The sequence below is a fragment of the Jaminaea rosea genome (assembly GCF_003144245.1).
Source record: "Jaminaea rosea strain MCA 5214 unplaced genomic scaffold BDZ90scaffold_1, whole genome shotgun sequence".
NCBI classification, from domain to species: Eukaryota; Fungi; Basidiomycota; class Exobasidiomycetes; order Microstromatales; genus Jaminaea; species Jaminaea rosea.
Window position 1 is genome coordinate 1,978,442 of NW_020289975.1, and position 27,408 is coordinate 2,005,849.

The 27,408-nt window shown below is 58.8% G+C and overlaps 13 protein-coding genes across 13 annotated transcripts; 6 read left to right on the plus strand and 7 right to left on the minus strand.

Moving 5' to 3' along the window:
• The first annotated feature begins 313 nt into the window (after positions 1-313).
• On the plus strand, positions 314-2,734 carry BDZ90DRAFT_22742 (hypothetical protein). The gene is made up of 2 exons (XM_025504756.1): positions 314-705; positions 774-2,734. Exons 1-2 carry the CDS (start codon positions 399-401, stop codon positions 2,597-2,599), a joined length of 2,133 nt encoding a protein of 710 aa, XP_025365362.1. The 5' UTR covers positions 314-398; the 3' UTR covers positions 2,600-2,734.
• On the minus strand, positions 2,709-4,005 carry BDZ90DRAFT_277185 (alpha/beta-hydrolase). Its single transcript, XM_025508985.1, has 2 exons — positions 3,826-4,005; positions 2,709-3,748 (listed from the first exon to the last, which is right to left on the minus strand). The coding sequence occupies exons 1-2, from the start codon at positions 3,953-3,955 to the stop codon at positions 2,838-2,840; spliced, it is 1,041 nt and encodes a 346-aa protein (XP_025365363.1). The 5' UTR covers positions 3,956-4,005; the 3' UTR covers positions 2,709-2,837.
• Positions 4,006-4,206: 201 nt separating this feature from the next.
• Positions 4,207-6,561, minus strand: BDZ90DRAFT_229749 (hypothetical protein; the record flags this gene model as incomplete). Its single annotated transcript, XM_025505198.1, has 1 exon — positions 4,207-6,561. A coding segment is annotated over exon 1 (2,059 nt), but the record flags the coding sequence as incomplete, so codon positions are not given.
• Positions 6,562-6,705: 144 nt separating this feature from the next.
• BDZ90DRAFT_229750 (hypothetical protein) lies at positions 6,706-9,255 on the plus strand. The gene has a single exon (XM_025505199.1). The coding sequence runs from the start codon at positions 6,941-6,943 to the stop codon at positions 8,753-8,755; it is 1,815 nt and encodes a 604-aa protein (XP_025365365.1). The 5' UTR covers positions 6,706-6,940; the 3' UTR covers positions 8,756-9,255.
• BDZ90DRAFT_229751 (hypothetical protein) lies at positions 8,706-10,957 on the minus strand. The gene has a single exon (XM_025505200.1). The coding sequence runs from the start codon at positions 10,916-10,918 to the stop codon at positions 8,831-8,833; it is 2,088 nt and encodes a 695-aa protein (XP_025365366.1). The 5' UTR covers positions 10,919-10,957; the 3' UTR covers positions 8,706-8,830.
• A 402-nt stretch (positions 10,958-11,359) lies between these two features.
• On the plus strand, positions 11,360-12,793 carry BDZ90DRAFT_215410 (PLP-dependent transferase; the record flags this gene model as incomplete). The annotated part of the gene is made up of 2 exons (XM_025504228.1): positions 11,360-11,977; positions 12,050-12,793. 2 exons carry the CDS (start codon positions 11,360-11,362, stop codon positions 12,791-12,793), a joined length of 1,362 nt encoding a protein of 453 aa, XP_025365367.1.
• Positions 12,794-12,960: 167 nt separating this feature from the next.
• On the plus strand, positions 12,961-15,160 carry BDZ90DRAFT_22875 (EXS-domain-containing protein). Its single transcript, XM_025504834.1, has 3 exons — positions 12,961-13,573; positions 13,657-13,798; positions 13,888-15,160. The coding sequence occupies exons 1-3, from the start codon at positions 13,111-13,113 to the stop codon at positions 15,101-15,103; spliced, it is 1,821 nt and encodes a 606-aa protein (XP_025365368.1). The 5' UTR covers positions 12,961-13,110; the 3' UTR covers positions 15,104-15,160.
• BDZ90DRAFT_236080 (Shwachman-Bodian-diamond syndrome protein) lies at positions 14,986-16,224 on the minus strand (the record flags this gene model as incomplete). The annotated part of the gene is made up of 4 exons (XM_025507286.1): positions 14,986-15,711; positions 15,790-15,801; positions 15,879-16,008; positions 16,097-16,224. 4 exons carry the CDS (start codon positions 16,222-16,224, stop codon positions 15,217-15,219), a joined length of 765 nt encoding a protein of 254 aa, XP_025365369.1. The 3' UTR covers positions 14,986-15,216.
• Positions 16,225-16,438: 214 nt separating this feature from the next.
• BDZ90DRAFT_257820 (hypothetical protein) lies at positions 16,439-17,690 on the plus strand (the record flags this gene model as incomplete). Its single annotated transcript, XM_025508003.1, has 3 exons — positions 16,439-16,867; positions 16,938-17,377; positions 17,459-17,690. 3 exons carry the CDS (start codon positions 16,439-16,441, stop codon positions 17,688-17,690), a joined length of 1,101 nt encoding a protein of 366 aa, XP_025365370.1.
• A 1,296-nt stretch (positions 17,691-18,986) lies between these two features.
• On the plus strand, positions 18,987-19,206 carry BDZ90DRAFT_229754 (hypothetical protein). The gene has a single exon (XM_025505201.1). The coding sequence runs from the start codon at positions 19,025-19,027 to the stop codon at positions 19,193-19,195; it is 171 nt and encodes a 56-aa protein (XP_025365371.1). The 5' UTR covers positions 18,987-19,024; the 3' UTR covers positions 19,196-19,206.
• Positions 19,207-19,791: 585 nt separating this feature from the next.
• BDZ90DRAFT_23177 (hypothetical protein) lies at positions 19,792-20,790 on the minus strand. Its single transcript, XM_025505989.1, has 2 exons — positions 20,220-20,790; positions 19,792-20,136 (listed from the first exon to the last, which is right to left on the minus strand). The coding sequence occupies exons 1-2, from the start codon at positions 20,480-20,482 to the stop codon at positions 19,902-19,904; spliced, it is 498 nt and encodes a 165-aa protein (XP_025365372.1). The 5' UTR covers positions 20,483-20,790; the 3' UTR covers positions 19,792-19,901.
• Positions 20,791-21,099: 309 nt separating this feature from the next.
• BDZ90DRAFT_216068 (putative glutamate dehydrogenase, NAD(+)-specific) lies at positions 21,100-24,382 on the minus strand (the record flags this gene model as incomplete). The annotated part of the gene is made up of 2 exons (XM_025504254.1): positions 21,100-24,106; positions 24,192-24,382. 2 exons carry the CDS (start codon positions 24,380-24,382, stop codon positions 21,100-21,102), a joined length of 3,198 nt encoding a protein of 1,065 aa, XP_025365373.1.
• A 1,151-nt stretch (positions 24,383-25,533) lies between these two features.
• On the minus strand, positions 25,534-26,950 carry BDZ90DRAFT_216389 (mitogen-activated protein kinase; the record flags this gene model as incomplete). The annotated part of the gene is made up of 3 exons (XM_025504266.1): positions 25,534-26,020; positions 26,099-26,580; positions 26,651-26,950. 3 exons carry the CDS (start codon positions 26,948-26,950, stop codon positions 25,534-25,536), a joined length of 1,269 nt encoding a protein of 422 aa, XP_025365374.1.
• Between the last annotated feature and the right edge of the window lie 458 nt (positions 26,951-27,408).

Consider the following 27,408-nt stretch of genomic DNA (forward strand, 5'->3'; position numbering starts at 1 on the left):
TCATGCTCAAGAGGCCCGCCCTGCACGACCACATGGTGACTGCTTGGCTCGTGGCTAGACGATGCTCGACGGACGGGGAGGAGTCGCTGCTCCATGGCGCTTTCCGCCTGACGCGGAGACAGAGACACGCCCGCCTGCCCGCCCGCATCATCATCTGCATCCCATCTTTCCAGCTTCCTCTTTTCATCTACCACTTCCGGACCGTCGCTAGCCTTTGATCTGGAGTAGGAACACCACGCAGTGTCGCATAGTCGATTCGCGCAACTCATCCCGACGTCTACGCCGAGCACGCTTGGCGTTGCGCCTCACGACGGCTGCCTGTTGCCCTGCCGCCGACGCGTCCTGCATCGTCCTCTCCCATCAGACTCGCAAGCCTGCCCAAGTGGTGCCCTGACGCCATGTCATCCAGCAGACGGTCCACTGGCAGGCAGTCCAACTCCGTCGCCACGTCTTCGTCATCGCCAGGTCATCTTCCAGCAACGGCCGCCTCGCGAGCCCGCGGCAATGGAGGCGCTGCACGATTCGAGGACTTTGCAAATTCAACAGTAGTCACTGACGCAGATGATACCTTTGGGGCAGCTATCAAGGGGAAGCAGAGAGCGGCTCAGAATGAACAAGAAAGCGTCGATGAGTTCGCTGCTGCCGCCACCGCCACCAGTGAGCTTGCTGCATCTTCGTCGAACAATACCAGGAGACCAAGAAAGAGTGAGTGTATGCGCGCGACGTATCATGGTAGCAAGTCTGCCCACTGACCTCGCCTTCTCTGCGTGCAGCTTTCAACGAAGTGGCCGACGATTCCGGCTTTGTCTTCACCGTCGAGCCCAAGCGCGATGCTGTCCCTGCGAGCTCCTCGTCGATGGGCCCCCCAAAGATACCCACCTCGCGCTCCTCGCGAGCATCAAAGGCCCACGCTCCGCCACCCTCAACGTCCCGCTCCAAATTCATCAGCGAGCCTCTACCCTCCGATCAGGTAGGCGAGACTCCTATAAATCGACGCAATCGTCTCTTCAGAGGTGGAGCGGGGCCTAACCTGCCATCCACACCAGCCTCACGACGTACAGCCAGCGGATCGTCTTCATCACGTCGCTCCTCCCTCAACTTCAAGACGTCACGCCGCTCCTCGAGTCTGCGTGATGGGTCTATTGCCTACCCACACCCGAGTGTACCAGACAAAGAGCTCTACCGGCATTGTGCGGACAATATGCCACCCGTAGCCCGTATGAAGCACCTCGCCAGCTGGACACTAGAGCGCGCTCGTGCAGAGGTGCTCGAAGCTACGCCTGCCGCTGGGCTGGGCAGACCCACAGCACCCAAAGGCAAGCGTGCTGCGGCAAAGGCGGATCAGGGTAAAGGCACTGGGGACGAAGGCAGCGGCGCGTGGAGCAGCCAGGAGAAGAAGGTACTCGAGCGATGTCGCTCCAGTCTGGAGAAGGTGATGCTCGACACTCTGCGAGATCTGAGCGACCAGAAGATCAACATCAGCTGGACGGCTGCAGCTGCAGCAGCGAAGGGATCAGCCGGCTCGACACCGCAGCCTCGCCCGAATCCGCTCAACGAGTCGAACAAGGCATTGGCTGAACAGCTGGGCTCGCTCGTTGCGGCTCTGAGGTCGGAGAATGCTCGCTGGGAGGAAGAGAGAAAGGAGATCGAGGCCTTTGAAGAAGTCACCGCTTCCATGCTTGGGGCGGGCGCCTCTATTGGCGCAGCAACTTCACGAGACGTGACCAGTGCAGCCCCGTCGTCTTCCTCGAGTAAGCTGGACGAGCTCGACTGGACGACGGAAGAGCTCGATCCCTCCATGACACGCATGATGCAAGACGCTCGTCGCGCTCTTGCCCTTGAGGAAAACTGGCTGCCAGCCGCAGCATCATCTGAAGCCGACAGCAACACCATCGCAACCGCCATCCGGGCCGCAGCAGCTGCGAAGCGCAAAGCGGAAGAGGACAATCTGGCAGCGCAGCGCAAGGGGAAGCGCAAGAGCGAGATGATCCCGTCGCTTTCCAAGGAAGACGAAGCGATGATCATCGCAGGAACGAACCTCGATCCCCGCTGGGCAGATGTGGAGTATCGCTCCGATGTGCTACATTCCCACACGCACATCGCGGACCGGCTCTCTCTACTCTCTTCGTCGTACACGAGCTCCATCTCCGCGAGGGCAGCACAGGCTCTTAGGCAGCTGGCGTTCGCTCCAGGGGACGCGGCCGAGGCTGCTGCTGCGGGCGCTGAGGCGGGAACCTCGTCGTCTTCGTCGTCGCAGCAGCAACGTGGCGCTGAAGGTTCCGAGTCGCGCAAAGCGGCACGAGAACGTCGCGAGCGTATCTTGCGAGGCATTCGCGAGTCTATCGGGCCTGTGAGGAGGCAGGAAATTGAGGATGAAGATGCCGAGGCTAAGGCGCTTGAGGAGCAGGCGGCTGCTGAGGCGGCTGCGCAGGGTGGAGACCGTAAAAGTGGGCCGGATGACTCTGGTGTGCAGTTGGCGGATCAGAGCGCCGTCGACTTGTTCAGAGCTTTCGCTAGTACGAAGAGAGGAGGTGCTGCGGGAGGCGGCGGCGCATCTTCGAGCAAGGGTAGGAGGAGTGGCAGGAGTAGTAGGAGATGAGTGCGCGAGGGCAAGACGTAGCGGAAGCTTCATATCCAGGACATTGTACAGCTCTGCGCCGCAGGCGCTGTGCCACAGCTTCATCTTTCCATTCTCAATGTTCCAATTCCGTTACTTGACTATCAGACTGCAGTGGCTGTGGCAAGACCGCACGCTCATCGTCGAATGCTTCTAATTGAAGGGGATATTATCGAGGCTCAAGCTACCCGTCCGAGCGACCATCTTTCCCACGCGCCTATCACAGTCTAGCAGCATCAGCGCCCCTTCCTCCAGGACCAAGCTTCCACGCCCTCTGCACAGCCTCGAGTGCAAGCTTGTAGCTCTCCTCACGCTTCGCGTCCCTCGCTGTCCCCTTCCTTGCAGCCTTATCGAACGCGTGTCCCTCTCCACTCACATCGTGGAAGTAGAGATCGCTCGGGCCCTGCCCTTCTGGCGTCCCCTTGAGCTTCTCAATCAAGGCCTTGCCATCCCTGTACAGCGTATCACCTCTTGCGCAGGTCAGCCAAACCAGGGGAGGAAAGCTGCCCGGGTCCGCCTTGACGGGGCTAACGAGCGGGTGGGTCCTATCCACGCCCACGCTCAGAATGTAAGACTGGTCGAACATCTTCGCCACCCCTAGTGGGATAGCCCCGCTATGCTTTTCAGGCGGAGGTGCCTTCAGCTCCCTGTCGACGCTCAAGTTCGTAGGAGGGTAGAAGGCCAGTACACCGCAGAGGTCTTTACCATGCAGCGTAGAAGCGCACAGCGCCAGATTGCCCCCTGCGGAGAATCCACCCACTGTACATCGTCTAGTGTCCCATCGCCCAGACTGGGAGAGGGCGTAAAGGATGGCATCCTCCGCGTCCTGTACGGCCGCAGGCCATGGCCACTCGGGCGCTTTGCGATAATCGCAGTCCAGTACTACGCACCCCAACCGGGAGGCAAGGTCGCCGCAGAATTGACGATCCGAACCTAGTGATGGGATCATGAAGCCTGATCCATGGAAATTGACGTGAATGGGAGGTGGTGATGAGCTCTTGGTGAGAGATTTGGGTTGGTAGATGTGCACGCGTAGCTTGCGATTCTTGTCGCGCGAGGGAAAGGTGGTGTGCGTCACGGTCACGTCGGATGGGACGCCCTGCAGAATGTATTGGGCTAGAAACATGCCCACTGTAGCAAAGAAGCCTCAAAAGTGTCAGTCACTGAGCTCGCTCACCATTATTACTCCTTCGTCCTCGCACACTCACATCCGAGAGCTCCGCGAATCAAAGCGGCAGAGAGTCGCAGACGAATGTACTGCAGCGACATAGGGTGATGCTTGATAGGAGCTGCATCCCTTCCGGGAGCCTTGCGCTGTAGCTGGGTATCTTCTGACATGATTGTTGATGCTGTTCTAAGATGAGGGGAGAGGAGTCAGGAAAGGAAAGGTGCGAAGGAGCGAATACGGCGGCTGGCTGACTGATCGACTCGCGGAGCCCGAGCGCACCTGCAGGGTCCAAAGTGGAGCGAAGCGACCGACTCGAGCTGCGTGTGAGAGAGCCACACCGGACAAAGTCGTGGTGAGGTTTGAAATTGAGAAGATATTGACAATGGATAAGTGAAGTGAGATGGACAAGAAAGAACACTGCGCTCCATGAAACCGCCTCACATCAAACCTACGCCCCTCATATCCTGGATCAAGCGTCTCTCCTCTGGGCTGAGGTGCGTCTCGTCGCCCGTCAAGCGACGCGCCCCGCGAGCATCATCGTCCTCATCGTCGCCATCGACTGCATAGGCAAGCGTGCCCCGGCGAGGAGGAGCACCCCAGATGGTCGCTGAAGAGGGAGAAGCACCCGTTACGCTGCCACTTGTCGGCGCCGCTCCTGCCGTCCCTCGCCTCCCATTAGCAGCAGCGGGAAAGATGATCCAATCCTCCCCAGTGCCCGTCGCCCTACCGCCTTGCGCCGTGGCCAGGCCAGCGTTGACACGCATAGCCTCTCTCAGCCTATTGATGAAGCCCACTGGCGCACCGCTAGCCTCAGCCAGCTCATCAGGTGCCTGCCCGCCATTCTCTGCAGCTCGCTGTGCCTCTTGCTCGCGGCGAGAAGCAGCAACCAGTGCGCGACCCCAGCGGTGGACTCGCCAGTAGGAGAGGAGCGAGGAGAGTAGAATGAACCATCCGAGGACCATGAGCATGTAGGCGAGCCAGTCGGAGGAATTCGACATGTCATTACCGCCGTTGCCGTTGCCAGATGAGCCGGAGCCTGCACCGACCGCGATGCTGTCCGCGTCGTTGGCGAGAGACGTGGCCATATCCGTGCCCGTGGGTGCTGGTGGTGCGACGGCGGATACAGTGGCGGCGATTGCGCGGGCGAAAGCTGGTGTTGGGTCAGGAGGCGGTGGTGGGTAGACCAGTGTAGCACCCCACCAGGTAACTGCCGTCATAGGCTCGACGCCGCCTGTTCCTGCATCCCCTCCACCATGACCGCCGGAGCCACCACTGCCTCCGCCTCCATTCCCTACTCCGCCCTCATCCAGCTGCATACCCCTCGTCCTGAGATAGAAGCCATATTGAATCAAGGTGACCCCCAATCCAGCCCTGCTGCCACATCGAGCAGCGTGCGTCGTGTGCAGTAGATACGTGAGAAGAAACCCAACGAATTGGAAGCACATGCTGACCAGTAGGTTCCAAGCGAACCCGAAGAAGTTGCCAATGGGCAAGCCCTCCAATATCAGATCCTCGACGTCGCCCACATGGCCTCCTCCGGGCGTCCACCCGAGACCACCTGGAGCAATAGTCGTCTCCCAATAGCCCGGTGCGGTATCTGCTGCTGCGACCTCATACGTAGGCGGAAGAACATCGTCCTCCAGGTCGTCGTCTTCGCCTCGATCGTCCGGATTGCCACCGCCGTTTGCTTGGCGACGTCTACGCCCCTCGGGCTTGGCGTTGAGGTTGGCAAAGACGCCGTCCTGGTTTATGCCGCCGCCCATCACACGGCGTGACCTTGTGACGCCTGTCGATGGAGCGCCGTCGACGTCGCTGGTGGCAACGGTGGAGTAGTTGGCGCCGGGAACTCGCATGCCTACATAGCGACCGAAACGGCCGAGTAGGAGTCGGGCACGGGCGAAGCCTTGTGCGTTCTGCGTGGCTGCTGCTGAGGTCGGGCCAGCGGTAGAGTAGGTTGTGATGTCCGGCGATCCGAGCGAATCGAGGCCAACGCGCGAGGTGCTGGCCTGCGGGCTTGACCCCAAAGCTTCAGGGAAGGGGGACGCAGAGCGTGATCGGCCGCTGCGAGGAGCACCAAAGTAGGAGGCCTCCTCGAAGTCGTAGCCGCCTGCTGGAGTCGAGGAGCGGGGCGCATGACGCCGCGAGGAGGCAGCTGGGGTGTCCTCCTGTTCGCCGTCGCTTACGCCGAGCGGGTCGTGCGCGAGGGAGCTGCGTACTGGAGTCTGCGGGGCGCTGAGGAGTGATGCTGGCGGTGGTTGGGTAGTTCGCGAGCGGGGAGCTTCTGCGGCCATGGCATCCCCAGCATCGAAGTAGACGTCGTCGTCATTGTGGGCGACAGTAGTAGCAGACTCATAGCCGGGAGGTGAGGATGATGGAGGAGGAGGAGCAGCAGAATTGAAGTCGCCACTGTCATCAGCATCATCGTCGAATGCTGCATCCATCTCTGCTCGAGAGGAAGGGGTGCGACCCAGCAGTGGGGCGTTGTCGCGAGAGGAGGGCATGGCGTTGATAATCTTCTATTGATGAAGCAGGGCAAAGGCTGCGGGATAGTTGCGTCGCAAGGGAAGGGGCAAGCCAGGGGGAGGACCTACGTGGAGATGGCTATGCTGCGCACTCGCTGCTGGTGGCGCTGCTCCCCTTTGAAATGCGCCGCTGTGACTGCCACGAGGTACGGCACACAGGCCCTTAGGGGAGTTATGCTCTGTGGAAGGGGAAATGAAGGATGGGGAGGGAGAAGTTGTTGTGATTGTGATGTCAAAGGGAACAAGGAGGTGGGTGACCTAGAGGTTTGACCCACTTAGCCGCCCCGCCGTGCCTTGCCTTGAGTCCGTCGGCGAGGCATTGCCGGCCTCAGCTCAACTCAACGTCTCTTGTCTTGGCTTGACTGAGCTCACCCATCCACCCACCCACCCACTTGCCTCTCCGCTTGCCCGTCTGACCCTCCGTTCCGCGCCCCCGAGCTCGACCTCAACTGAGACGCGGGACACGGATAGAGAGGCTACGAGCATCGACCTACTCGCTCCTGGAGATCCAAATCACTTACTCTCTCTCTCAAGCTGCAGTGCTGCGGGACATGGATATTGATGCACTCTCATAGCCTCAAGTGCTCTCTATCAAGACAGTTCACAGCGCAGCCCTAGCAGCACTCGCTCTTCATGGTAGTCTGCAAATTCTTCCTCCAAGATCGCTGCGTCTTCGGCGACTCGTGCCGCAACGAGCACCCAACAGGCGGCTCAGCTAGCGGCGGCGGAGGCTTCGGCTCAACGTCCGCTTTTGGTGGTGGTGGAGCCGCTGGTGGTGGTGCTAGAGCGAGAAGCGGAGGCTTCGGATCAGCTGCACCTCCTCCCACCTTTGGCGGAGGAGGCTTTGGTGGTGCCAGTGGAGGGTCCGCTTTTGGCGCTAGCACCGGTGGCAGTGGCAGCGGAGCAGCGACTGGTTCTGCTTTTGGCAGCTTTGGCAACAAGACTGCTACTTTCGGCGGGCAAGGAGGTGGGACGACGACGAGCGCGTTTGGACAGCCTGCTACGGGGAGCGCCTTTGGCCAAGCAGCAGGGCCTACTGCTTTCGGTGGTGGTGGTGGCGGCGGTGGCGGCGGCTCAGCTTTTGGCGCTGCTCCCACCGGCTCAGCGTTTGGCAGCAGCGGTAGCGGCAGCGCCTCGGCTTTCGGAGGCGCAGCATCCACTGCGCCTTCAGCCTTCGGCCAGCCATCCGCCTTTGGCGCCTCTTCTCAGCCGCAGCAACAACAGCAATCAGGCTCAGCCTTCGGAGCCTCTCAGCCAAGCGTGTTCGGGTCCACTGCCGCGCAGTCAGCGCCACTTGGCGGGCCAGCAAACCAAGCCCCTCCCCACACCCACCCAGGGCAGGTGAACCTCACCCCTTCCGGCCTGGAAGAAGACCTCAGACTCAATCGGCCCTTATACCGCCCTTCGGTATTTGGCCCAGCAAAATACGAGCCCAATCTACTCTTCTCTGGGTCAGACACCTCACCGGAGGAACTGCGCCTGCAGGCACTAGAGGCTGCGGGTACGAATAGGGGGCAGGAATATACAAACTATGAGGCGCAGCTGTTCGCCAGACATGATGGCGACGTGGGGAGGGCATTGGCTGACTCGAGAGGGGCGCATCAATTGGCGGAGCGCAATAGGGAAGAGGCGATCAAGAGGATGAAGGGGGGAAACAATCCCGCGCCCTCACAGCCTGCGGGATCGGCCTTTGGTGGCGGAACGCAACAGACAAATGTGTCTGCCTTTGGGTCGACGTCGACACCGCAGAAGCCTGCTGCGGCTTCCGCTTTTGGGCAGCCATCAGCTTTCGGCTCGACGACGACGCCTTCAACATCCGGCTTCGGACAGCCTAGCGCATTCGGTGGCGCGTCATTGCCAACACCATCAGCATTTGGGTCGGTAGGAAGCTCGGGAGGCTTTGGAGGCTTTGGCGCCGGCGCAGCAGGGACCGCTCAGCAGAGCTCGACCAGCACGCCGTCCGCCTTTGGAGGGGGCGCTTCTGGCGGTGGTAGCTCAGCGTTCGGTCAGCCCTCCGCCTTTGGTCAACCATCAGCGTTTGGGTCCACTGCCAATCAGGCACAGCCATCAACATCAGGGGGCTTTGGCCAGCCCAGCGCATTTGGGTCTGCCACGCCGTCATCGAGCGCGTTTGGAGGAGGAGCAGCGAGCACGCCGACACAGCCCTCAGCCTTTGGCGCATCGACCACTCCTGCAGCAGCGCCCACAGCACCATCAGCCTTTGGCGCCTCAAGTAGCGCCTTCGGCACCTTCGGCAGCGGTAACAACGCAACGTCAACTGGCGGTTTCAGCAATACTGCTCCCCGTCCAGCAGCTCAAGATGATCCCTACGCAGCCTTGGCAACAAAGGAGGCGGATTTGCCGCAAGCGATCATGGATCTGTTCAATCAGGCTGAGTTCGAGTGGGGGAAAGTGCCAGGTGTTGAGCCACCATTGAGTGTGAGATGACGGAAGGTGCGGAAAGAGAGAAGAAATCTATGTAACATTACACATCGTGCCATTCACATCGACAATCACACGGCATCACGCCTTCATCTTCTGATCCTCCTCTCCATCCTCTTCATCCTCCTCCTCAACAGCTCCCACGGTATACTCCCCAATGAGGTCCCATCTGCTCCCTCCTGCGCTCGCATTGAGGTATTTGATAAAGTGCAGCACGCCCTCGTCTCTCAAGGCGACGGAGAGGGTGTTGAAGGACGGCGTGAGGTTGAGAAGGACGCCGTCAAAGTCTGAATCGGCGTCATCATCGTCGAGCTCTTCCATTTCCTCGTCTTCGCCCTCCTCATCCTCGGCTTTCTGGCCATCCTTGGACTCTGCTGCGTTGCCCTCCTCCTTCTTCTCTCCGCTGGGATCGCCATTCTTGGCGCCAGACCCACCTTGCCTATACACCTCCCCTGTAGCTCCCTCGTCTTCATCATCTGGAGCCATATAGCATGCCCATCCTCCAGCCTCGCCGCTCATCCACTTCCCCGCGACATCCTTTGCCTGCTTCTTGCTCAATTGCGATGAGCCAGCCTTCTTCGCTGAAACGGCTGCAGCAGCAGTCTTCCTCTTCTTGCCCGCAGCCAACCCAGTCGGCCCCGCCGGCCCGCCGGCAGCGTCCAACGCAATACGTCCTACGTCCGGTGTGAGGCCGAAAGTGACGTCGAGGACCGTCTCCTCGTCTGCGCGTGCGAGCGTGTAGTCCAGTCCAGGCCTAAAGCGACGAGCCTCAAAGGGTCGATGCGCCAGTGGTACGAGCTGGGAGATGTTTGCTAGGAAGTGCCTGAAGGCGGGACTGGGCAGCACTGTCGTTCGGAGAAGGTCGAGGAGCTCGAGCGGCTCCTCGTAGGGGATGGTGTTGGGCAGTGTTGGGTTGGCTGCGCTGGGGAGCCGAGGCTTCTGCGACGCTCTGAGGGAGACATAGCGCTGCCTATGCGGCGGGCCAATGAGCTCCCAGTCCTTTGAGACGCCCGCATCTTGTGAAGGGATTACGATGCCCTCTTCACCTTTGCCGCGCTGCCACCACCTGAAACCAGCTTCATCGTCCAGCGCCTTCAGGCCCTTCTCCATCGCTGCCGCTACTTTTGAGTTGAAGATGTCGCTGAGCAAGATGTGGGATTCGTCGCCAAACTTCTCAAAAAGTTGAGCCTGCGTCTTGGGGGCGAGGTAGGACGGGTTCAAGAAGGGCTTGAGGAAGTCGACATCGTCCTGCGTCATTTGCGAGCCAGGCAGAGGCGGGTCCAGCCCTTCCGGGTAAGGCGTAAAGGAAGCAGCAGCCCTCTTGGCTCCCAATCCCGCGGCGCTGGCATGTTCCTTGCGCTCTGCCTCCTCGCGATCCTCGTCCGCCTGATCGAAACCAGGCTCATCACTCTGCGGGCGATGGAACCATCCAGAGATGCTCAAACGGGAAGCCGTGGGGTGGCACACCTCCTCGACCGAGTGGAAGGAGTGTCCAGGCTGCACGGCGAAGAAGGTATACTGGTTCCACTTGGGCGGGATCGAGACAGATGGGACCGTCTCTGGTTCTCTTGGCTCACCCTCGGACTTTGCCGGCTTGACAGGGTAGAGCTCGAGTGCACCTCCCCACTCGGGCTGCCAAGGGTGAGCAGGGTCTGGCAGGTAAAGGATGTAAGAGACTCGACGAGTCGCAATGACATCGTCGTGGTTGAGGAGGTGACATCCCGAGCGGTAGTCGTTGATGCTCATATCCTTCTTCTTTGCGCTCAGTGGTCCGCAACCCGTGACATCCTGGAGCCATCGACGGAACTCTGGCGAGTACATGGCATCGCGCACCTTGAGGAGGCTGGTGAGGCGCGCCGCTTCTGGTGCCTCAAGCCCGTCGAGGTTGGCCAGGTCGCCCGTTTGATTGACCTTGTAGATATCCGTCTCTTTGTCCGCGAAGCGCAGCTCTTCGATGATCTCTGTTCGCGCCTTCTGGAGGAGCTCGTCGTTGATGAGGCCGTCGACGACGGCATGGCGGTATGGTTGCGACGTCGAGTAGGATGAGGCCACCTTGGCGCGGGTGTCCGGGGCGAGGACATCAGGCGCAAAGCGAGCCTTGATCTCTTCGCGGACCTCTTCGGCAGGGGTGCCGTTGCCGTTGCTCTTGGCGTCGGCGGTGCTGCTCATGGCGTTGGTGATGGTGATTGAGTCGATTGTAGCGGAAGGAGGGCGTCAACCGGCAGCAGCAGCTTCCTCGAGGTCAAATTCCCTTCCTTCTTGCTCCGCCCGCCTGCCGGAACGGAACTGGTTGACTGTCTGGCATTGGCTTTGGAAATCGGGTCAGACGGAGCGGCAAAGGCGGCGGCGGCGAAGGGTGGAGCAGAGGAAGCAAGCAAGCAAGCAAGCGTCAGTCCGATGTGCGAGGACCGAGGGAGCAAGCACATCATTGCTAAGGAGCCGGTGTGGTGCTGCCAGGGCAACTCACCTTCCTATCCATCCCTTCGAATGCTCATCAGGCCAGCTACATCTCTAAGCCACTCACCCCTCGCACGCTTCGCCGCCGCCGCCTGCTTCAGCACCATGAGCTCCGCCTCATCTGCGCATCAGCAAGCGCAAAACCCCAACCCAATGGCCAAATCCTCCAAGATCGGCATCGTAACAGACCGCATACACGATGAATACACTCGCGGGCCCGATGTCTGGTCGACATTCAATCCCGCTGTATTCCCTGATTGCGTCAATCTAGGGCAAGGTTTCATGAACTGGGCTCCACCGGCCTTCATTCGCGAGTCGCTGCAGGAGCTATCAGACAAACGAGTCGACGTTCACCACTACTCGCACCCAAAGGGGAGGCCGAGGCTGAGGAAAGCGATTGCGGACCATCTCAGCGAGCAATACCGTAAGCCTCGCGACCCCAGCCAAGATCTTGTAGCTGGCGGCTCGTCATCCCTCCCCAAGCAGCGCAAGGATGTAGGCGCTCAGCTGGACCCAGAGACCGAAGTCCAAATCACTTCTGGCGCAAACGGGGCAATCTACTGCGCCACGACCGCCTTTCTCGAGCCAGGGGATGAAGTCATTTTCATTTCGCCACACTTCGATCAATACCAGTGCGAGGTGACCTTCATGGGCGCCAAGCCTGTGCCAATTGCATTGCTGCCGCCGAAGGAGGTACGAGGGTCAAAGGGAAGCGATTGGAAGCTGGATTGGGAAAAGATCGAGGAGGCCATGAAATCGCCCAAGTGCAAGGTAAGGAATTGCGCCAGTACGCGGTGTTTGGGAGGCACCGCATGCTGACTCGCCTCCTCCGTGCTCTCGTAGGCCATCATCTTCAACACGCCGCACAACCCTGTAGGAAAGGTGTACGACGATGAGGAGATCTCGCGCCTCGCCTCACTTTGCATCAAGTACGATTTGCTCTGCATTGCAGACGAGGTGTACGACATCCTCACTTTCGACAGCAAGCCTCACCTGCGCATTGCGTCGTACGAGGGCATGTGGAACAGGACGATTACCATAAGCTCAGCGGGCAAGGCCTTTGCTGCTACAGGATGGAGAATCGGATGGGCTGTTGGCCCTCCTCATCTCATCAAGCCAGTTCTCGTCGTCTCAACCCGCATCAGCTTCTCCACCAATAGCATTGCAGCAGAGGCAGCGGCGGTAGGCGTAGAGGAAGCGGCGCAACGCGGCTTCTACCAGTCTCAGATCCAAGAATACGAAGCTCGCCGTGGGCAACTCTGCTCTGCCCTCGACACCCTTGGCCTGCCGTACACCCTCCCAGAAGGCGCCTACTTCATCATGGTCGATGCCTCTGCGATCCAGATTCCCGAGGACTACCCTTTCCCTGAAGATGTGCAGAAGCACTACCGGACTGCCTATTTCGTGGCCAAGGAGGCCAAAGTCGTTTGCATCCCGGCGACGGCCTTTGTGAGCGAGGAGCATGTGCCCATGTTTGAGAAGTGGCTAAGGTTGAGCTTCTGTAAGGACGAGGAAGGGAGAGAGGGTGGTGAGCTCGAGAAGGGTGGCAAGCAGTTGCAGGCGCTCAAGAAGTATATCAAGGCGTGATCGGGGCTGGGGTAGAGATCGTTATCTGTCTGTACATGCGTACTCATCGTCTCGGTAATGTCGCATTCGCATAGACTAGATGAGCATGAGGGGTGAGCACGCACGCGCCAGTCCCGAGGTGTTGGTTTGATTGCTCTGTCCGCACGGCTGCCGGCACTCTTTGGTTTGTCTCCGTCGTCTCCTACGCAACCGATCAAGCGCGCTCAATGATCTGCAAGGCGCCGTAGCCTACTGTGCTCAAGGTCTACCTCCTCATCATCATCTTCTTCTTCTTCTTCTCGTCATCTCCTGCTTCAACGCTATAGGACTTGGCTGGAATGTCCCTCCCACGGGAGGCGGCGGCGGCGGCGGCGCCTTTGCTCAGGCTACGCGACGAATATCGATCGACGCATCCCTTCTCGGAAGTCTTCCCGCCACCCTATCGCGTCATTCTCCTTCTCAGCCTCGGAGTACTATGCTGGGCAGCTAACATACACGGGCTTCGAGTGTTGGGTCTCAAGCCGGATGAGCTTCTTGCTGCTAGTGGCAGTGGACCACGATTGGGGGAGGAAGCCGAGGACGACGAGGATGGGGCTGCGGGACCAGCGCCTTTGCCCGTTCATGCGACGAGGAAGCATGGCAGTGAAGATGGGCAGGGAGAGGCAGGCTTGTCAATACGAGGCGGCAGTAGCAGCAATGGCGTCAATGGGTCTCACCACGTCGAAAGGCACTGGATCTCTTACGCTCCCCGCGGCATCTACGGCATCGCCGCCATGCTGGCCGCCTGGGCGTTAGGGCATTGTGAGTACCAACCTCACCCCCCTGTCGACACCATCTCCGAACTATGAAGCTGACCCTACTTCCTGTCCTGACTCATCGCGCAGGGTTCTTCTTTCGCCTCTATGTCTCACGCCAGGGCGACCCAAGTGGGCGTCACGCGCAAGCCTTTCAAGGCATAGCGGTCCTGGGCGTCTTCGTTGCTGCACTCTGGCCGGGCAATGTTCTCTACAAGGGGAGACGCAAACAGTTCGGAAGGTGTGCAGGCGGCGATTCAAGAGTATCGCAGCTGTCAATACTGATCCTCATCGATGACGCTCTCTCGCACCCGCCCACAGATCCCTCCTGCCGCTCCTTCTGCCGCGCCCTCTGTTCTTTCGCGCCCCGACCTTTCCCTCCATCCTCCTAGCAGACATCCTCACGTCCTTTGCCAAAGTCTTCGGCGACGTATGGCTGACGGCCTGCTTCCTCGTGCCACGGAAGGAGCACCACACCTGGTGGAACGGAAGAGGTTCGTGGGTCGTACCCGTCCTGGTATCGTACCCGTATGCGGTCAGGTTAATTCAGTGCTTGGCTGAGTATAGGTATAGCAAGGGACCGGCCGCATACGGCGGGGCAATCAAGCAGAAGAGCCGACGACCCCTGGCAAACGCACTGAAGTACGCTAGTGCTTTTCCCGTCATCTGTGAGCATGAGAGGGCAACTTACTTGATAGCGTTGGCCTGGGTTCACTCGTCATCCTTTACCTCTCTTCGCTCGCACGTAGGGATCTCCGCCTCTCAGTCCTCACGCGCCGGCGCCGTTCCAGACCAAGACGAGGACGGAGGCTCCCTCTGGCGCTGGTGGTTCCTCTCTGTCCTGGTCAACTCTCTCTTCTCCTTCTGGTGGGATGTGACCAATGATTGGGGATTGGAAGTATTCAAGCCGGAGACGTGGACAAGCAAGGAGCACCATCAGCAGCAGCAACACAACCAGCAGAGGAGACGAAGCTCGTTTGATGGGAACGGAGTGGAACAAAGACCAGGGGGGATGCATCGCCGCGGTTTGAGTACGTGGCCTGCACCAAGAGGAGCAGCTGTGAACGAGGCGGTTGTAGATGAGTATGGAGAGGAAGAGGGGATGGAAAGTGGGGACGCCTCCTCTTCTGCTCTGCTTGATGTGCCGTTGCGCTCCTCACCTTCGCGCTCACACCATCTCCATGGTCATTCCCACGGCCACGCACGGCAAGCCTCACGCCTGCTGCGTCGTCCCTCTGAAGGGTTCCCCACCCTCTTCCCGCCCACGGTATACCAAGCCGCCATCCTCCTCGACCTGGTGCTCCGCTTCACCTGGTCGCTCAAGCTTTCCCCTCACCTGGCGCAGCTGGTGGATCTGGAGAGTGGAGTCTTCGTGCTCGAGGCGCTTGAGATTTTGAGAAGGTGCGGCTGGGTCTTCCTCAGGTGTGAATGGGAAAGTGTAAAGAGAAGAAGAGCTAGAGAGGTGTTGCGCGGGGGCAGGGTCAGGGAGGGGGTCAAGGAGGTGGATGAGGTCATACTGGAAGGACTGCAGAGATGAGGTCGTGTGGGCGAACGGAAAGTAGTGGATCGCAGCAGAACGCAACGCAAGCGCATGCTTCATCTTCCTTGCAATCTCTGTGCTAGATTGACGTGGTATTTCCTGTGCCTCACTCAATCCTCCTGGTCGTCTTCTCCCTCTCCGACCGTGGCAAAGCTCAAAGTCTCCACCCTCGCCTTTCCCTTTGTTTCCACCTCCAACAACTCATTCAAGACCTTCAAAGCCCCCGGATCGATGGTTGCAATGAGCTCCCACTCCTCGCCATCCCACTCCTCATCCTCCACCTTCTCGACATTCGGCATGACCTTGTCCTTGCACTTCTTGCCCTCCTTTGCCGGCATAGTGATCCTGACGCGCATCCTGGCCCTTTCGAGGGGCAACGTCTTTGCAGCCTGGATGGACTTGATGACGTCGAGGGATTGGGATTTCGCTGTCTTGCCCGTCTTTACCGAATAGTGGATCTCGGACATGGCCTTTTCTATTACGCCTACCGTGTAGGGTCGCTTGGTGGACGGGTCGACGCAGCGTGAGGCTACTTGAGTAGCTATGTCGCGCCAGAGGGAGCTGAGTTCGGCATTGCGCTCTTTTTCGCCTACTTGGAGTTCGCCCTGCGTGTGCGAGGAGTAGGTGGAAAATGTCAGTGTGAAACGGCGCGCTGATGGGCATGGGAAGGCGAATGAGCTGACCTTCTTGAGGATCTGCGTAGCGACACGGAGGGATGAGCTGGTCAGCATACAGCCACGCTGACTTGTGGTCATTTTCGTAACCGACTGACCTCAAGCGTGATCTTCTCGCGATCTGTAGTCCCAAAGGCCTTCTGCAAGTCCTCTTGCGGCGCTACTTGGCCCTTAGACACGTTGACGAAGACGTTCTCAATCTGCACCACCTCATCGAGGTCTGTCTCCCTGCAGGCGAGGCGAGAACAGAGGAGGAAAGGCTGATCGTCATCGTTGGATCCTCGTCTCGTCTGCCTCTCTGCTGCTGCGCACTCACACTCCCGTGCGCCACTCTCGGACCTTGTTCTTGTAGCAAGCAATCTCGAATCTCTTGCCTCCCTTCTTGAGTCGGACGACCGAGACGTTTGTGAGCTTGATCTGGTTGGCCGGCTGGTTGATGGGCATTGCGAAGGCTGGAGATGAAGGCAACGGACGCAGTACAAAGGTAAGACAACGCCGAGCCTCGCTCGACACGAGGGTCTTAGTGGAAATCTTGATAGTGGATTACATAAGCTGCACGAGCCACCCACAAAGTCAATGCGGGGCTAGTCAGAGTTGATTGCCTCAGCCGCCGGCCGCATCGCATCCTTGACCTCCGATCCATACATTCATCATCATCATGAATCTCTTGGACTGCCTTCCAAGCTTCCACCGTGTCACTCCAGTGCCGCGCTCTCCATCTGCAGCACATGTCGACCTCCTTCTCCTCGGCTCAGGCTGGACATCCACTTTCGTCCTGCCCCTCGCAGCCGAAGCTGGCCTGAGTACCGCTTTCACCACTCGTGCCGGAGGAGGGGGCAGCATCAAATTCGACTTTGACCCAAAAGAGGATGATAATGTCGAGGCTTTTCGATCCCTGCCCGATGCTACGACTGTGTTGATCATCTTCCCCGTCTATGAAGAGGGAGGAATCGAGAGGCTTGTGAGGGGCTACTTGGAGAGTAGGGACGAAACTGGTGTAGACAGATACTACGATGATGAGAAGAGGGCGAAGACGAGGGATCTTGATACCAACTTTGTGCTGCTGGGTAGCACGGGAATCTACGATGTGAGTGGGCGCGAGTGAGACAGCATACTTGGGCGGCGACACGCCTCTGACCACACTGGCCACCTCGCAGAATGGTCCCACTTTTGCACCTCACGAGGACTTGCTTCTGTCCCACCACAAGAAGAAAAAGCATCACAAGCACCATGACAAGAAACCCAAGGACCCTTGCCCAGACAAGCCCTCATCCCCGTGGATAGACGAGTCCTCTCCCTACTCCCCGCTTCCTCGGGCCATCTCCGAAGAGAAGCTCCTCGCCCTCTCAAAGCCCAACAACGCCGTACGTGCCAAGCCCATCTCCACCGCTGTGCTGCTACTCTGCGGCTTGTGGGGACACGGAAGATCGGTACGCCGCTACTTGAGCAGGCTGCCCGGGGACAAGAATGTGGTTCGTGAAATGGGAAGTGTGCATTTCGTTCATGGGAGAGACGTAGGAAGGGCGTGCGTGGCTATGGCCAAAGACTTTGACATTGCCGCGGGCAAGAGGTGGATCTTGACGAATCAGCGGATTTAGTGAGTCCCACGCTCCCAGGCCAGCTCAAACTGCACAATCGGCGCCGATGCTCACCCACCCCTTCTTGCTCGTCTCCACAGCGACCTCTGGGATCTTTCCTCTCGATTCGGCTCCTCGGGCGAGGAGGGTCGCAATCATCCACCTACAGGCCCTCTCCCTGGCATAGTCGCAGAGCTCATGGACGAGACAGGCGTCAAGGCGCTGCCCCGTAGTGCAGAGGAAATGCACACTTTGAACGGCAGCAAGACATTGGATGGAAGGGCATTTTGGAAGGCGTTTGGGCTGACACCCGATTCGCCTTGGGTTGATTGATTGAAGAGTGGAGGTGGAAGGCTATTGTACATACAGGTCAATCATCTACTGATCAGTCTTTTTGCGCCTTTACGACTCGAGAATGTCTCTCAAGAACTCCCACTCGGTGCTGCCTCCCTCGCCGTCTTCACCACCGATGGTGACAGCCCTCAAGTCCTCGGGCATGACCGTCATTCTCCTCCCATTGCTTCCTTCCCCCCCACCAGTGCTACCGCTTTGCGCAAGCATTGCGTGCCGCGCAGCCCGACTGGTCAGCTCAGCAATGAAGACGGTGCACAGCCGGGAGAGGAGGGAAGGAGACTCGTGCGAAATCATCTGCGCATGCGTGCGAGAGAGAGGGCGGACGTCAGCAATATGGCACTGAAGGTGAACAATGGGCTCGCGCTCACTCACCTTGATCGCATCATCGCTTCCTTTCATGACTCTCTTTACCCTAGCCAAGGGCAAACCCGCACCGTGCGTTCGCAGAACATCGCTGTTTCTACTCGTGCTCCTCCCCTCGCCTGAGGCAACATCGCTACGACTTCTTCCTCTTCCCCTTTTGCCCAGGCGCGTCGCGTCATCCTCGTCTTGCTCGACCTCGTCGCCTTCTTCGTCCTCCTGCTTCTCGTAGCCATCGTCCTCATCCTCTTCGTCGCTGCAATGGCTCAATCCATCGGCACCACGATGCTCCATGAGCCAGAGCTGGCGCTCCCAGAATAAGCTGGCGAAGGACTTCTCAGAGGTGGAGGCTGTAGATGACGACGTAGCAGTGGCGAGGCTGGCAGACTTCTTGCCGCCGGCTTGATCGCTGAAGAGGTCGACAATACGAGGAGGGCGATCGCGGGGACGAGTCGGCTCAAGCTCCTGCTGTGGAAGGGTGCGCTGCTTTTTGCGAGGGGTACCGACGCCGCTGCTACCGGCTGTGGACGATGAATCGGCAACATGGTATAGACGCTGTCCTAGCCCACGCTGCACCGACGGTCCCGCCAATGCAGCGATGGAGATACTGTCCCTGCCCCTGGCCCGGCCTCGGTCCTCTTCTTGCCATCCCACGTCATCATCTTCCCCCAGGGTCGCGACATCGAATGACTGATCCTCATCTTGGTCGTCGTCGTCGTCTTCATCCGATCCGCTCCCCAAACTGGACAAGCTGATGCTTCTCTCCCTCTGGCTCTGAAGTCGCACGACACCTTCTGCTGACGCTGGATCAGGGGCGTGACGGGCAAGGCGGCCATTGTAGCTCCTGGAGCCGGCAGGTGTGATCGACTTGGCGGAATTTGAGGATGATGAAGAGCAGTTGGAGGAGGTGGAACCCGAACCTGAGCCCGATCCTGAGGCAGACGCCGACACGGATGGCGAGGGAACAATGTAGTAGGTGGGATGAGCAGAGGCTACTGAACCACTTGGACGAGTGTGTGGTTGCTGCTGCTGCTGCTGATGATGATGATGATGATGATGATGGTGGTGGTGATGATGAGCAGCAGGAGAACGCGCATGGTGGCCGTGGGCGTGCAGGTGGCTAGCCTTGTGATGATGCGAGTGGCCATGGTGGTGATGGCGACGACCATGGTGATGACTTATGTCCGGGTTTTGGGCCTGTGCACCATACTGCAAACCTCTATGAAGCAAGGGCGGTGGTTGACTGGGCCCTTGCATCGTTGTATGCATCATTGCTGAGCCGCTTGCCTGCTGATGATGATGGTGATGATGGTGATAGCTGTCCCGACTAGTCACCGCAGGGCGCGATGGCGAATCAGGCAGGCTCATGATCGTGCGATGGTGTTGGCGGGCGGGTCAAGTGACCAGAAGGGACACACGACGGAGGTGCAGATGGAGGCGTCGATCGCCGAGCGCGAGGGGCTTTTTTCGCCATCTAATCTGATTAAAGGGCGGCGCCCGTTCCGTCTTTTCATTCGTAGATGCTTGGCACCCGTGATGGCTGGGGTTGCCTTCGACAACAGTACGAGGATACAGGACTCATTTGACATCGAAAGACAGTAGGGAACCATGAGGTGTCAAAAAGCTACAATCGAGCTGTATGACAGTCGTGTATTACGTCAAGAATTCTAAGGGAAAGAGGAGAAACAAGACTGGCTGAGCCAACAGGGAGAAGGTGAAACAAAGGACGAGACGCGGACTCGGAACGGAACGGAGCGGATACAGGAGCTTCACCAGCTCACACCTTCTCATCATCATCATCCCAACGTTCTCGAGCATTCAGTACATGGCTCACGTCGTGATGACGCACTTGACCTCCCGCGTCCCGGATAAAGCCACGCAATCAGCGCCAGCCCAATACTTCCTCTCACAGCCCTGGCTGCAGTCCGAAACAGAGCATGCTTCTTGGAGGGGATGAAAGGTAATGAAGGACGTGCAGCTCGAAGTGATGCTTGAAGCCCCTCGCCGGTTGCCCTTCACCGTCTGGTAGATACCATTACAGTCGCGACTGGTGGTGTAGCATCGTCTGGTGAAGAGGCGTAAAGCCGGAGTGGCGAACGTCAGCCCAGGTGCTTGATGACCGCTCGTTGAGTCGGGGAGGCGACGTACCCAATAGCAACGATATCGCCAAGGACAAGACAAACGAATTCGAGACTGAGGCCCGTCAGGAGGCCAAAGTTCTTGAGCAGAGCGGTGAGGCGCATGATTCTGAGGCGATGGTGGAAAGGCCGCGAGTGGGATGAGAGAGGACAGCAAAGCATTTCGATCCAAATCAAGCGCATTGCTGGCCTCGCAAGTTGGGGCACGGATGGACGGTCCGGATCTTGAGGGCAACAAAGGCAGGCGGCACGATACGAGGAGACCTCGCCCATTGAGCCGGGTGCCCCCACGTCTCAACTGGAAATCGGGCCAAGCCTCTGAGGGCTTGATGAGGTTGGTAGTGGCAGCCGATACAGCTCAAATGTGGTGCCTGCGTCGCCTGTGATCAGGCAGAAGTGATGATCCGCAAAGGGTCATGAGAGATCCCTCTGTTACACTCTTCATCCCATCAGCGGTGCCTAGGTTGATCCAGAGGACGCAGCGTGCCTGCAGGTGTACAAGTAGTTCTACGTCACCGAAGTGAGCGACGTAACGATTGCCTGATCAGCAGGCGATTTGCAGCCAGTCGTCGCATCCGCTCGGGAGTGAAGGTAATCGTCAGTAGGAGAGACACTCTCGTGAGACGATCTGCTTTGCAGCCAGCCTGGTCAGCGAATGTTCCGCCGCGAGAGCTGTCATTGGCAATCCACAGCTGCCTGAGCGGGGAAACGCGCCATCGCGAGGACATCAAGATGCATTGATCATGTTTTCTGCCTGCACAAGTGTGCGTGCCATGGGCTAGGCCGTGGTGTTTAGATTTGGTCTACAGGGGATAGCTGAAATTGCTAGTCGGTGAAACGGAAGAAGTGGGGGATAGGCAGGCATTGTCCGTTGTGCATCGTCACTCGCTCTACGACGAAGGTGCGAGATTCCTCAGATGCAGGAAGAAGGCGACGTGGCTTGCCCCTGGCCCATTCTTGTAGATGAAGTCAGCAGCCAAGAAGGCAGCAAAAGCAGAGCGGGCATACGCCTCCGGGATGCGCTCGATGAGCTTTTCCAGCCCGACCTTCTTCTGCAGCGTCTGGGGGAAGACATGCGACATGACCGAGTTGCGAATGGCGACATTGTGGAACAAGTCGGTGCCCTCGAGCTCCTCGGAGAGGACGTTGAGTGCTTGTGACAGCTCGGTCGAGATGAGAGAACGAGGCTTGCCCGTCGCGGTCGCCTCATGCCAGATGGCCTCGAATTCCTTCTGTGCGTTCTGCGAGATGATGTTCTGGATGTCGCGCACGTAGCCCAGGTAGAACTTCGAGGGCTGGCCATCCTTGAAGATCATCAGGTCCTGATATTCCTCGTCGGTCAAGCTGAGACCGCATAGGACTTCGAGGGATGAAGAGGTGACACCGCCCTTGTTGGCACTGGCGTCAGGGTAGAGGATGACGCCGCGACGCTCGAGTTCGACGCGAGCCTGCTTGGTGATGAAGAGGTTGGCACCCTCGGCGATGTACTTGAAGTGGGGTTTGCCCTCGGCGTCGAAGAGCTTCGTCACATTGCTGATGTTGATTGACTCGGGTCGGCCACCGCAGGGGACGAAAAGGTCGGCCTTGAAGCGCAAGTGGGCGGTGTTGCGGAATTGGACACCGTCGGGGATGACCTCACCGCTAGGCAGCTTGACATCGTTCTCCTCGACAAGGACGCGGTAGCCATCTGGGCCCAGCTTCGAGACGTCGAAGTCGGAGATCATCTTCCTCGCTCGCGCCAGACGTGTCAGCTCCTCTCGATTCAGGCCGACCGGGTCGTGAATGACACCCGAGCCGTCGATGATCGTCGTCGTCTTATCCTTGCTCAGGAAGATCTCGTTGGATCCCAAGTCGCCATCAGGGCCACCTGTCTGCACCTTGGTGACGTCCTCCTCTCGAAGGCCCAGCTTGCGAATGATGCCCGTCGAGTACTGGCGCACCGAGAGAGACGTCATGCCCCAGACATCGTGAGGGACACCGCCGAGCGTGGCAGCCGTCTTGCCGGTAGTGAAAGACTTCCACCAAGGCGCATTGCGCTGTCGTGCATGCTCAGCGGCCCAGTCCATGCAGTCAGCGGTACCCTCGTCGGGTCCCAGGAACAGAATCTCCTCCTTGCCGACGAGGTCAACGATCTTGACCTTGACTCCGGGGGACTGCCCCTCGAGCAAGACATCGAGCAAGCTGTCACAGTACTTCTCAAAGCACATTCGCGGGTTGGCGTCGAGGCTGGGCAAAATCGTACCCTTTGAGCCGCCCTCGGGGATGTCCTTGTTCTTGAGATGCTGCGTTGACGCGAGTGCGTAATTCTCGTCGAAGAGCGTGCGCTGGTTGATACTGTACGTCTCGCGATTGCGGCTGCGAACGATGCGGATACCACCGCGAGCGACGTCGCGGAAACGTACATGGAAGCCACGGAAGTCGGAGCCAACGACAAAGAAGATGCCAAAGGGCTTGATTGGGTACTCGACTTCGGGCAGGAAGCCAGGGTCCAAGCGGAAGCTAAGTGCAACCTTGGTCGGCGTGTAGAAGTTGGTCTTGAGGACAGCCTTGTTGAAGAGGAGCAGGGCCTCGAGGACCTGGAACTCATGCTGATTGACAGTCGCTTTGCGGATGCGGGCATACATCTGGTCATCGGTGAGGACCTCTTCCTTGACTAGGCGCTGGTATGAGAGCGTGGGGACGAGCTCATCATCCTCCGTACCTCCCGGGTAGTGAATGTTGGCGAAATGGACGTAGAGGAGGCGGACGATATCAGGGTACGTCTGCAGCACGTCCTGGATCGATTGGCGAGTGAAAGTCTCCTCCCTGAAGCGCAGCTTAATGTCGTTGAGGACGGCTGCTTGTTCCGGGTTCGACTCATCGAGATACCTTCGCAGAGCTTGGTAAGACTGACCGAGACGATTGCAGAAGTGCTGGGCAAAGAGCCAGCCGACGTAGGCGTAGGTGGCTTCCTGGACAGCGTGTGTCGAGGCAGACTCGCCAGCCTGGAAGAAGGGGTTGTCGGGCAGGCAGAAGACGAGAGACGCCTCCTTGATGACCTGGTGAATCGAGTGCTCAATGGGCGGAGCCTTGGAGCCAGGCAGCGGGTTGAGGTACAGCGAGACGATTGTGACGCCATTGCTGAACTGCTCGACGTATTTTCGGCTCGAGAAGAGGTGGTAGAAGTGGTAGAGAGAAGAGAGAGCAGAGAAGAAGCCGTGTGTAGTCTCCTGGCGGTACCCAATGACGACGCGGTGCTCGCGAGAGCCCTCGACCTGGAAGAGCTCAATGACGGGTCCTGTTCGGTCGAGAGCCTCTTCAATGACTTCTTGGTAGATTTCGAGGGTATTTGAGCTCGCCTTGGAAAGGAAGTCAGGGTCTGAGACGCAGCGAATGTCTCGGAACTCAGGCGTTCCGGCTTTGGGCACAGGCTGTACGAACTTGCACTTGGACAAGAAGTAGCAGCGAAGGCGTTGAGGGGACGATGACGATACAGAGCCCTTGGAGCGGTACGTCTCGAGGCGCCACGCATCTGACGTGTTGCTCTTGTCGAGGTACTTCTCGTCGATGCGAGTCTCGTATTGCGGCTTGGCTCCACCGTCAGCTACGCTGGCTCCAGGGGAACTTGAGTGAATGAAGACGGCGCCTTCGGACGTCTCGTGCTCGAGATCGATCTCGAGAGTGTTCGAGTGCTTGGTATATGCGAGAACCTTGGCACCGTAGAGGGCGGTGATGTGATCGCAGATGGTAGAGAGGGATTCGGCGGCAAAGTACTGGTCATCGATGCCAAGGTTTTGGTAGAACCACATGACCTCAGCCTCGACGAGCTCAGGAGGGATGAAGCCACTCTCCTTGACGCTTGCAATGGCCTTCTGCGCTTGCTCGGCCTTGCCCGGGAATGTCGTCTCTGCGTAGCCGCTGTCAGAGATGGGGGCCACAGGACAACGACTTGATCAGTATACGCAAGCCACCTATGTCCTCGCGGCATCGCCGGTAGACTCACTTGGCGTTGGGAACGGTGGGCGTCTGTGTGCCGCTACCAGACTTGGAGCCTGGCACCGAGAGGAGCGAGTTCTTGAGCGAGGCCATCGAGGACAAGGCCGCTGAGCCAGCTGCTGCTGATGATGATGATGATGATGACGACGACGTTTTGGCGTCGCTTGAGGGAGTCGACGAAGCAGCAGTAGGTGCCATTGCGACTGGTGGAGGTTGGGGATGAGGTAGAGTTAGGGATGAAGAAGCAAAATTTCGGCGCTGCGATCCTCTCGGGGGTTGTTTATGAGGACGATGGAGCCCCGAAGGTTGGATCGACGGTCGAAAGCAAAAGGCTGCGAGCAGCACAAGAGGTTGAGGCGGCACAGAGGCGGGGCGTCTGCATCGATTTTTTGGCCTCCAGCTCCTCTGGCTCAGGGCAACTGCCGACCGCACAGGCCATCATCTGCAGCTTCCCTCAACCCCACGCCAAGTGTCCCTTCTCTTCTCTCCTTCTGCCGCCTTGAGAGCCCAACGAGAATCGAAAATCGAGAATCAAGACGAATGCGATCCTGGTCTCGTGTATGTACGCACATCCCCATTGCAGTGCTCAGCCCCGACCGCCGAAGAGGGCTTTGACGATGTTGAGGATCATCGTCGACGAGCGCGGAGCGTAAGGAGCATTTTGGGCTCTCGCCCGCCTTGCAGGCTTGCAGCTTCCGTCACCTCCCCTTTCGCTCTTTCCCTCCCGCCCCCGCCGCCGCCCCCCGCACTGAATGAACCCTCGCTCCCTCCGCCTCATGCAAGTCAGGGCCTCGTGACGACAAGACAGGACGATCGTGGCGTCTTGCTCGCATCTCGCGCAGCTTCGTCGTCCGCGGGCCGTCGGTCGGCGCTGCGAAGAGGAAGAAACCGACGAAGCGGATGAGCCGTACGCAACCTCCAATGCACACAGTACACTACATCTTATTGCCCTAGGCCCTGCTTGAGGGGCCCCCGTGGCCGCACTGCCGAGGCAGACGGCGAAGCTGCAACGATGTTGAGATTCCCCGCGGCGAAGCTCTGGTAGATGGAAAAGAAGCTGGGGAAGAGGAAAGTAGGCTGCCAAGAGTCGAGGAAAAGAGGTTAGCACTCTACGCTCCATCCTGACGCTCCAGTACAAAGCATGGAGAGATGGCATCGTTGCCATCGCCGTCGTCATCGTCATGAACGGCTTCCACCGCGATGCGCGATCCAGTCACACTGTGCCCGTCATCATCATGACCATCGATTGGGACAATTATGTGTGAAAATGGATGGTCGGAGGATATAGAGGGGAGACAAAGTGCGCAAAGAAAGTGTCCACCATCGCCCGCCGCCGCCTTCGTGCCCGCTTAGATCAAGGGCTCGAAGTTGACAATCTCATCGTAAAGCTGCTCCCTCAACTTCTCGGTCCCATTGCGTGCCAAGTCGCTCTTATGGTCGCATTGCCACACCTCCGCAGGCATGGGCTCGCACACTGGCTCGTCGTCTTCGTCGTGGTACGCAGCCAGGTAAGGATGGGCCAGCAACTCCTCGACTGTCGCCCTCTTCTTGGGCGAAAAGGTCAGCGTCTTGTAGAGGAAGTCGATGGCCGCTGGTGAAGCTTGAGGGAAGAGCTTCTCGTGAGGCCTGCGCTTGCGGATGGGCTGTGCGCGGATGTAGTCTCGGGAGCGACGGCTCTTGATGGCTTCGAAGTCTTCGACAGTGGGGGTCCCGAGGACATTGAGGATTAAGCTAAGCTGGTCGTGGTAGTCGCGACCGGGGAAGAGGGGGCGTCCGCTGATCATCTCGGCCAAAATACAGCCGACAGCCCATACATCGATGGCCTTCGAGTACTCCCTGGGTGACGAATCAGAGCAGAAGACAAGGAATGGTCAGCAGATTGGTCAGGTGGAGATACCACTAACTGCGACTCACTTGAAGGTCAGCATGATCTCGGGCGCGCGATACCATCGCGTGGCGACGTACTCGGTCATCAAGCCGGTCTCGCTGCCAGCCTGTGGCTCGGCGGTCAACAGGGAGCGTGATAGACCGAAGTCACACACCTTCAGATCGCAGTTGGCGTTGAGGAGCAAGTTGGAAGGCTTGAGGTCGCGATGGATCACCTCTGCAGAGTGGACAGCCTTGAGCGCTCGGAGAATCTGATACGTAAAGTATTGGCAGTGGTCGTCCGAGAGCTTCTGCGAACGGATGACTCGATGAAGGTCCGTCTCCATCAACTCCTGAATGAGGTAGACCTCGTTGAATCCTTCAAAAGAGGGGGGGCGGACGATGTCCAGGATCGAGATGATGTTCTCTGAAACGTCCGAGTCCTGCCAATAGCGCAGGAGCTTGAGCTCGCGGAGGGTGCGAAGAGCAAACATTTGGTGCTCAAAAGGCTGGATCTTCTTGATAGCGACCTGTGGATGCGGGGATCGAGGGTTCGCGTGAGCTTTCATAGCTCGACATCAGGTCGCATCGCTTACTCACTTTCATGCCAGATGGACGGTGTACGGCGGAGCAGACGACACCGTAGGCGCCCTCGCCAATGACATCGCAGACTCGGTATCGATTGCCGACGTTGAAGCTGATGTCCGATTTGAGATCATTTGAGCGGCGGGCGAGTTGAGCAGTAGATGCCGAAGGGCCGTCGTGAATAGCAGCCCGAGCAGATGGAGCATGCGCGGCAGCCGGAACAGCGTGTTCGTATTGTACGCGGCGTTGGAGCACGGCGTGGCATACGGCGACGGTTTCATTTTGCGATGAGGACCGTATGTGACGGCGAATCATTGGGACCGATTGATGATGAGGTACGTCGCCAGGATGGTAGGCAGCGACGGTAGCCATTGCAATGACGGGCAGAGGAGGCCAGGTCAAGGACGCGAGAGGGGGGAAAGAGGGGTTGGGTGATCTTGATCAGCTTCATGCCCGGCGCTACTTTATCCACAACGGATGAGATTCAAGACCCTTGTTCCACTTGTGTTGAAGCCCGCCAGGAACAAAAGGCGGAGGCGCAGCGGCCACCCCTTTGTGTGCGCGAGGACAAGACGCGTTGCGAGAGCAGCGACGACCGCCGAGCTCACGAGATCGAGGAGAACAAAGGAAGCTATTGACTCACCGTACTCGTCGCACGGCCGGCGCTATCTTCTTTTGGGAGACTGGGGCAGCAGCCGCCTTCTTGCTCTCCGTCGAAGCCGAAGAAGCTGCGATCTCCCTCCTGGCTGACTTCAGGAGGCTAGCGGCCTTGT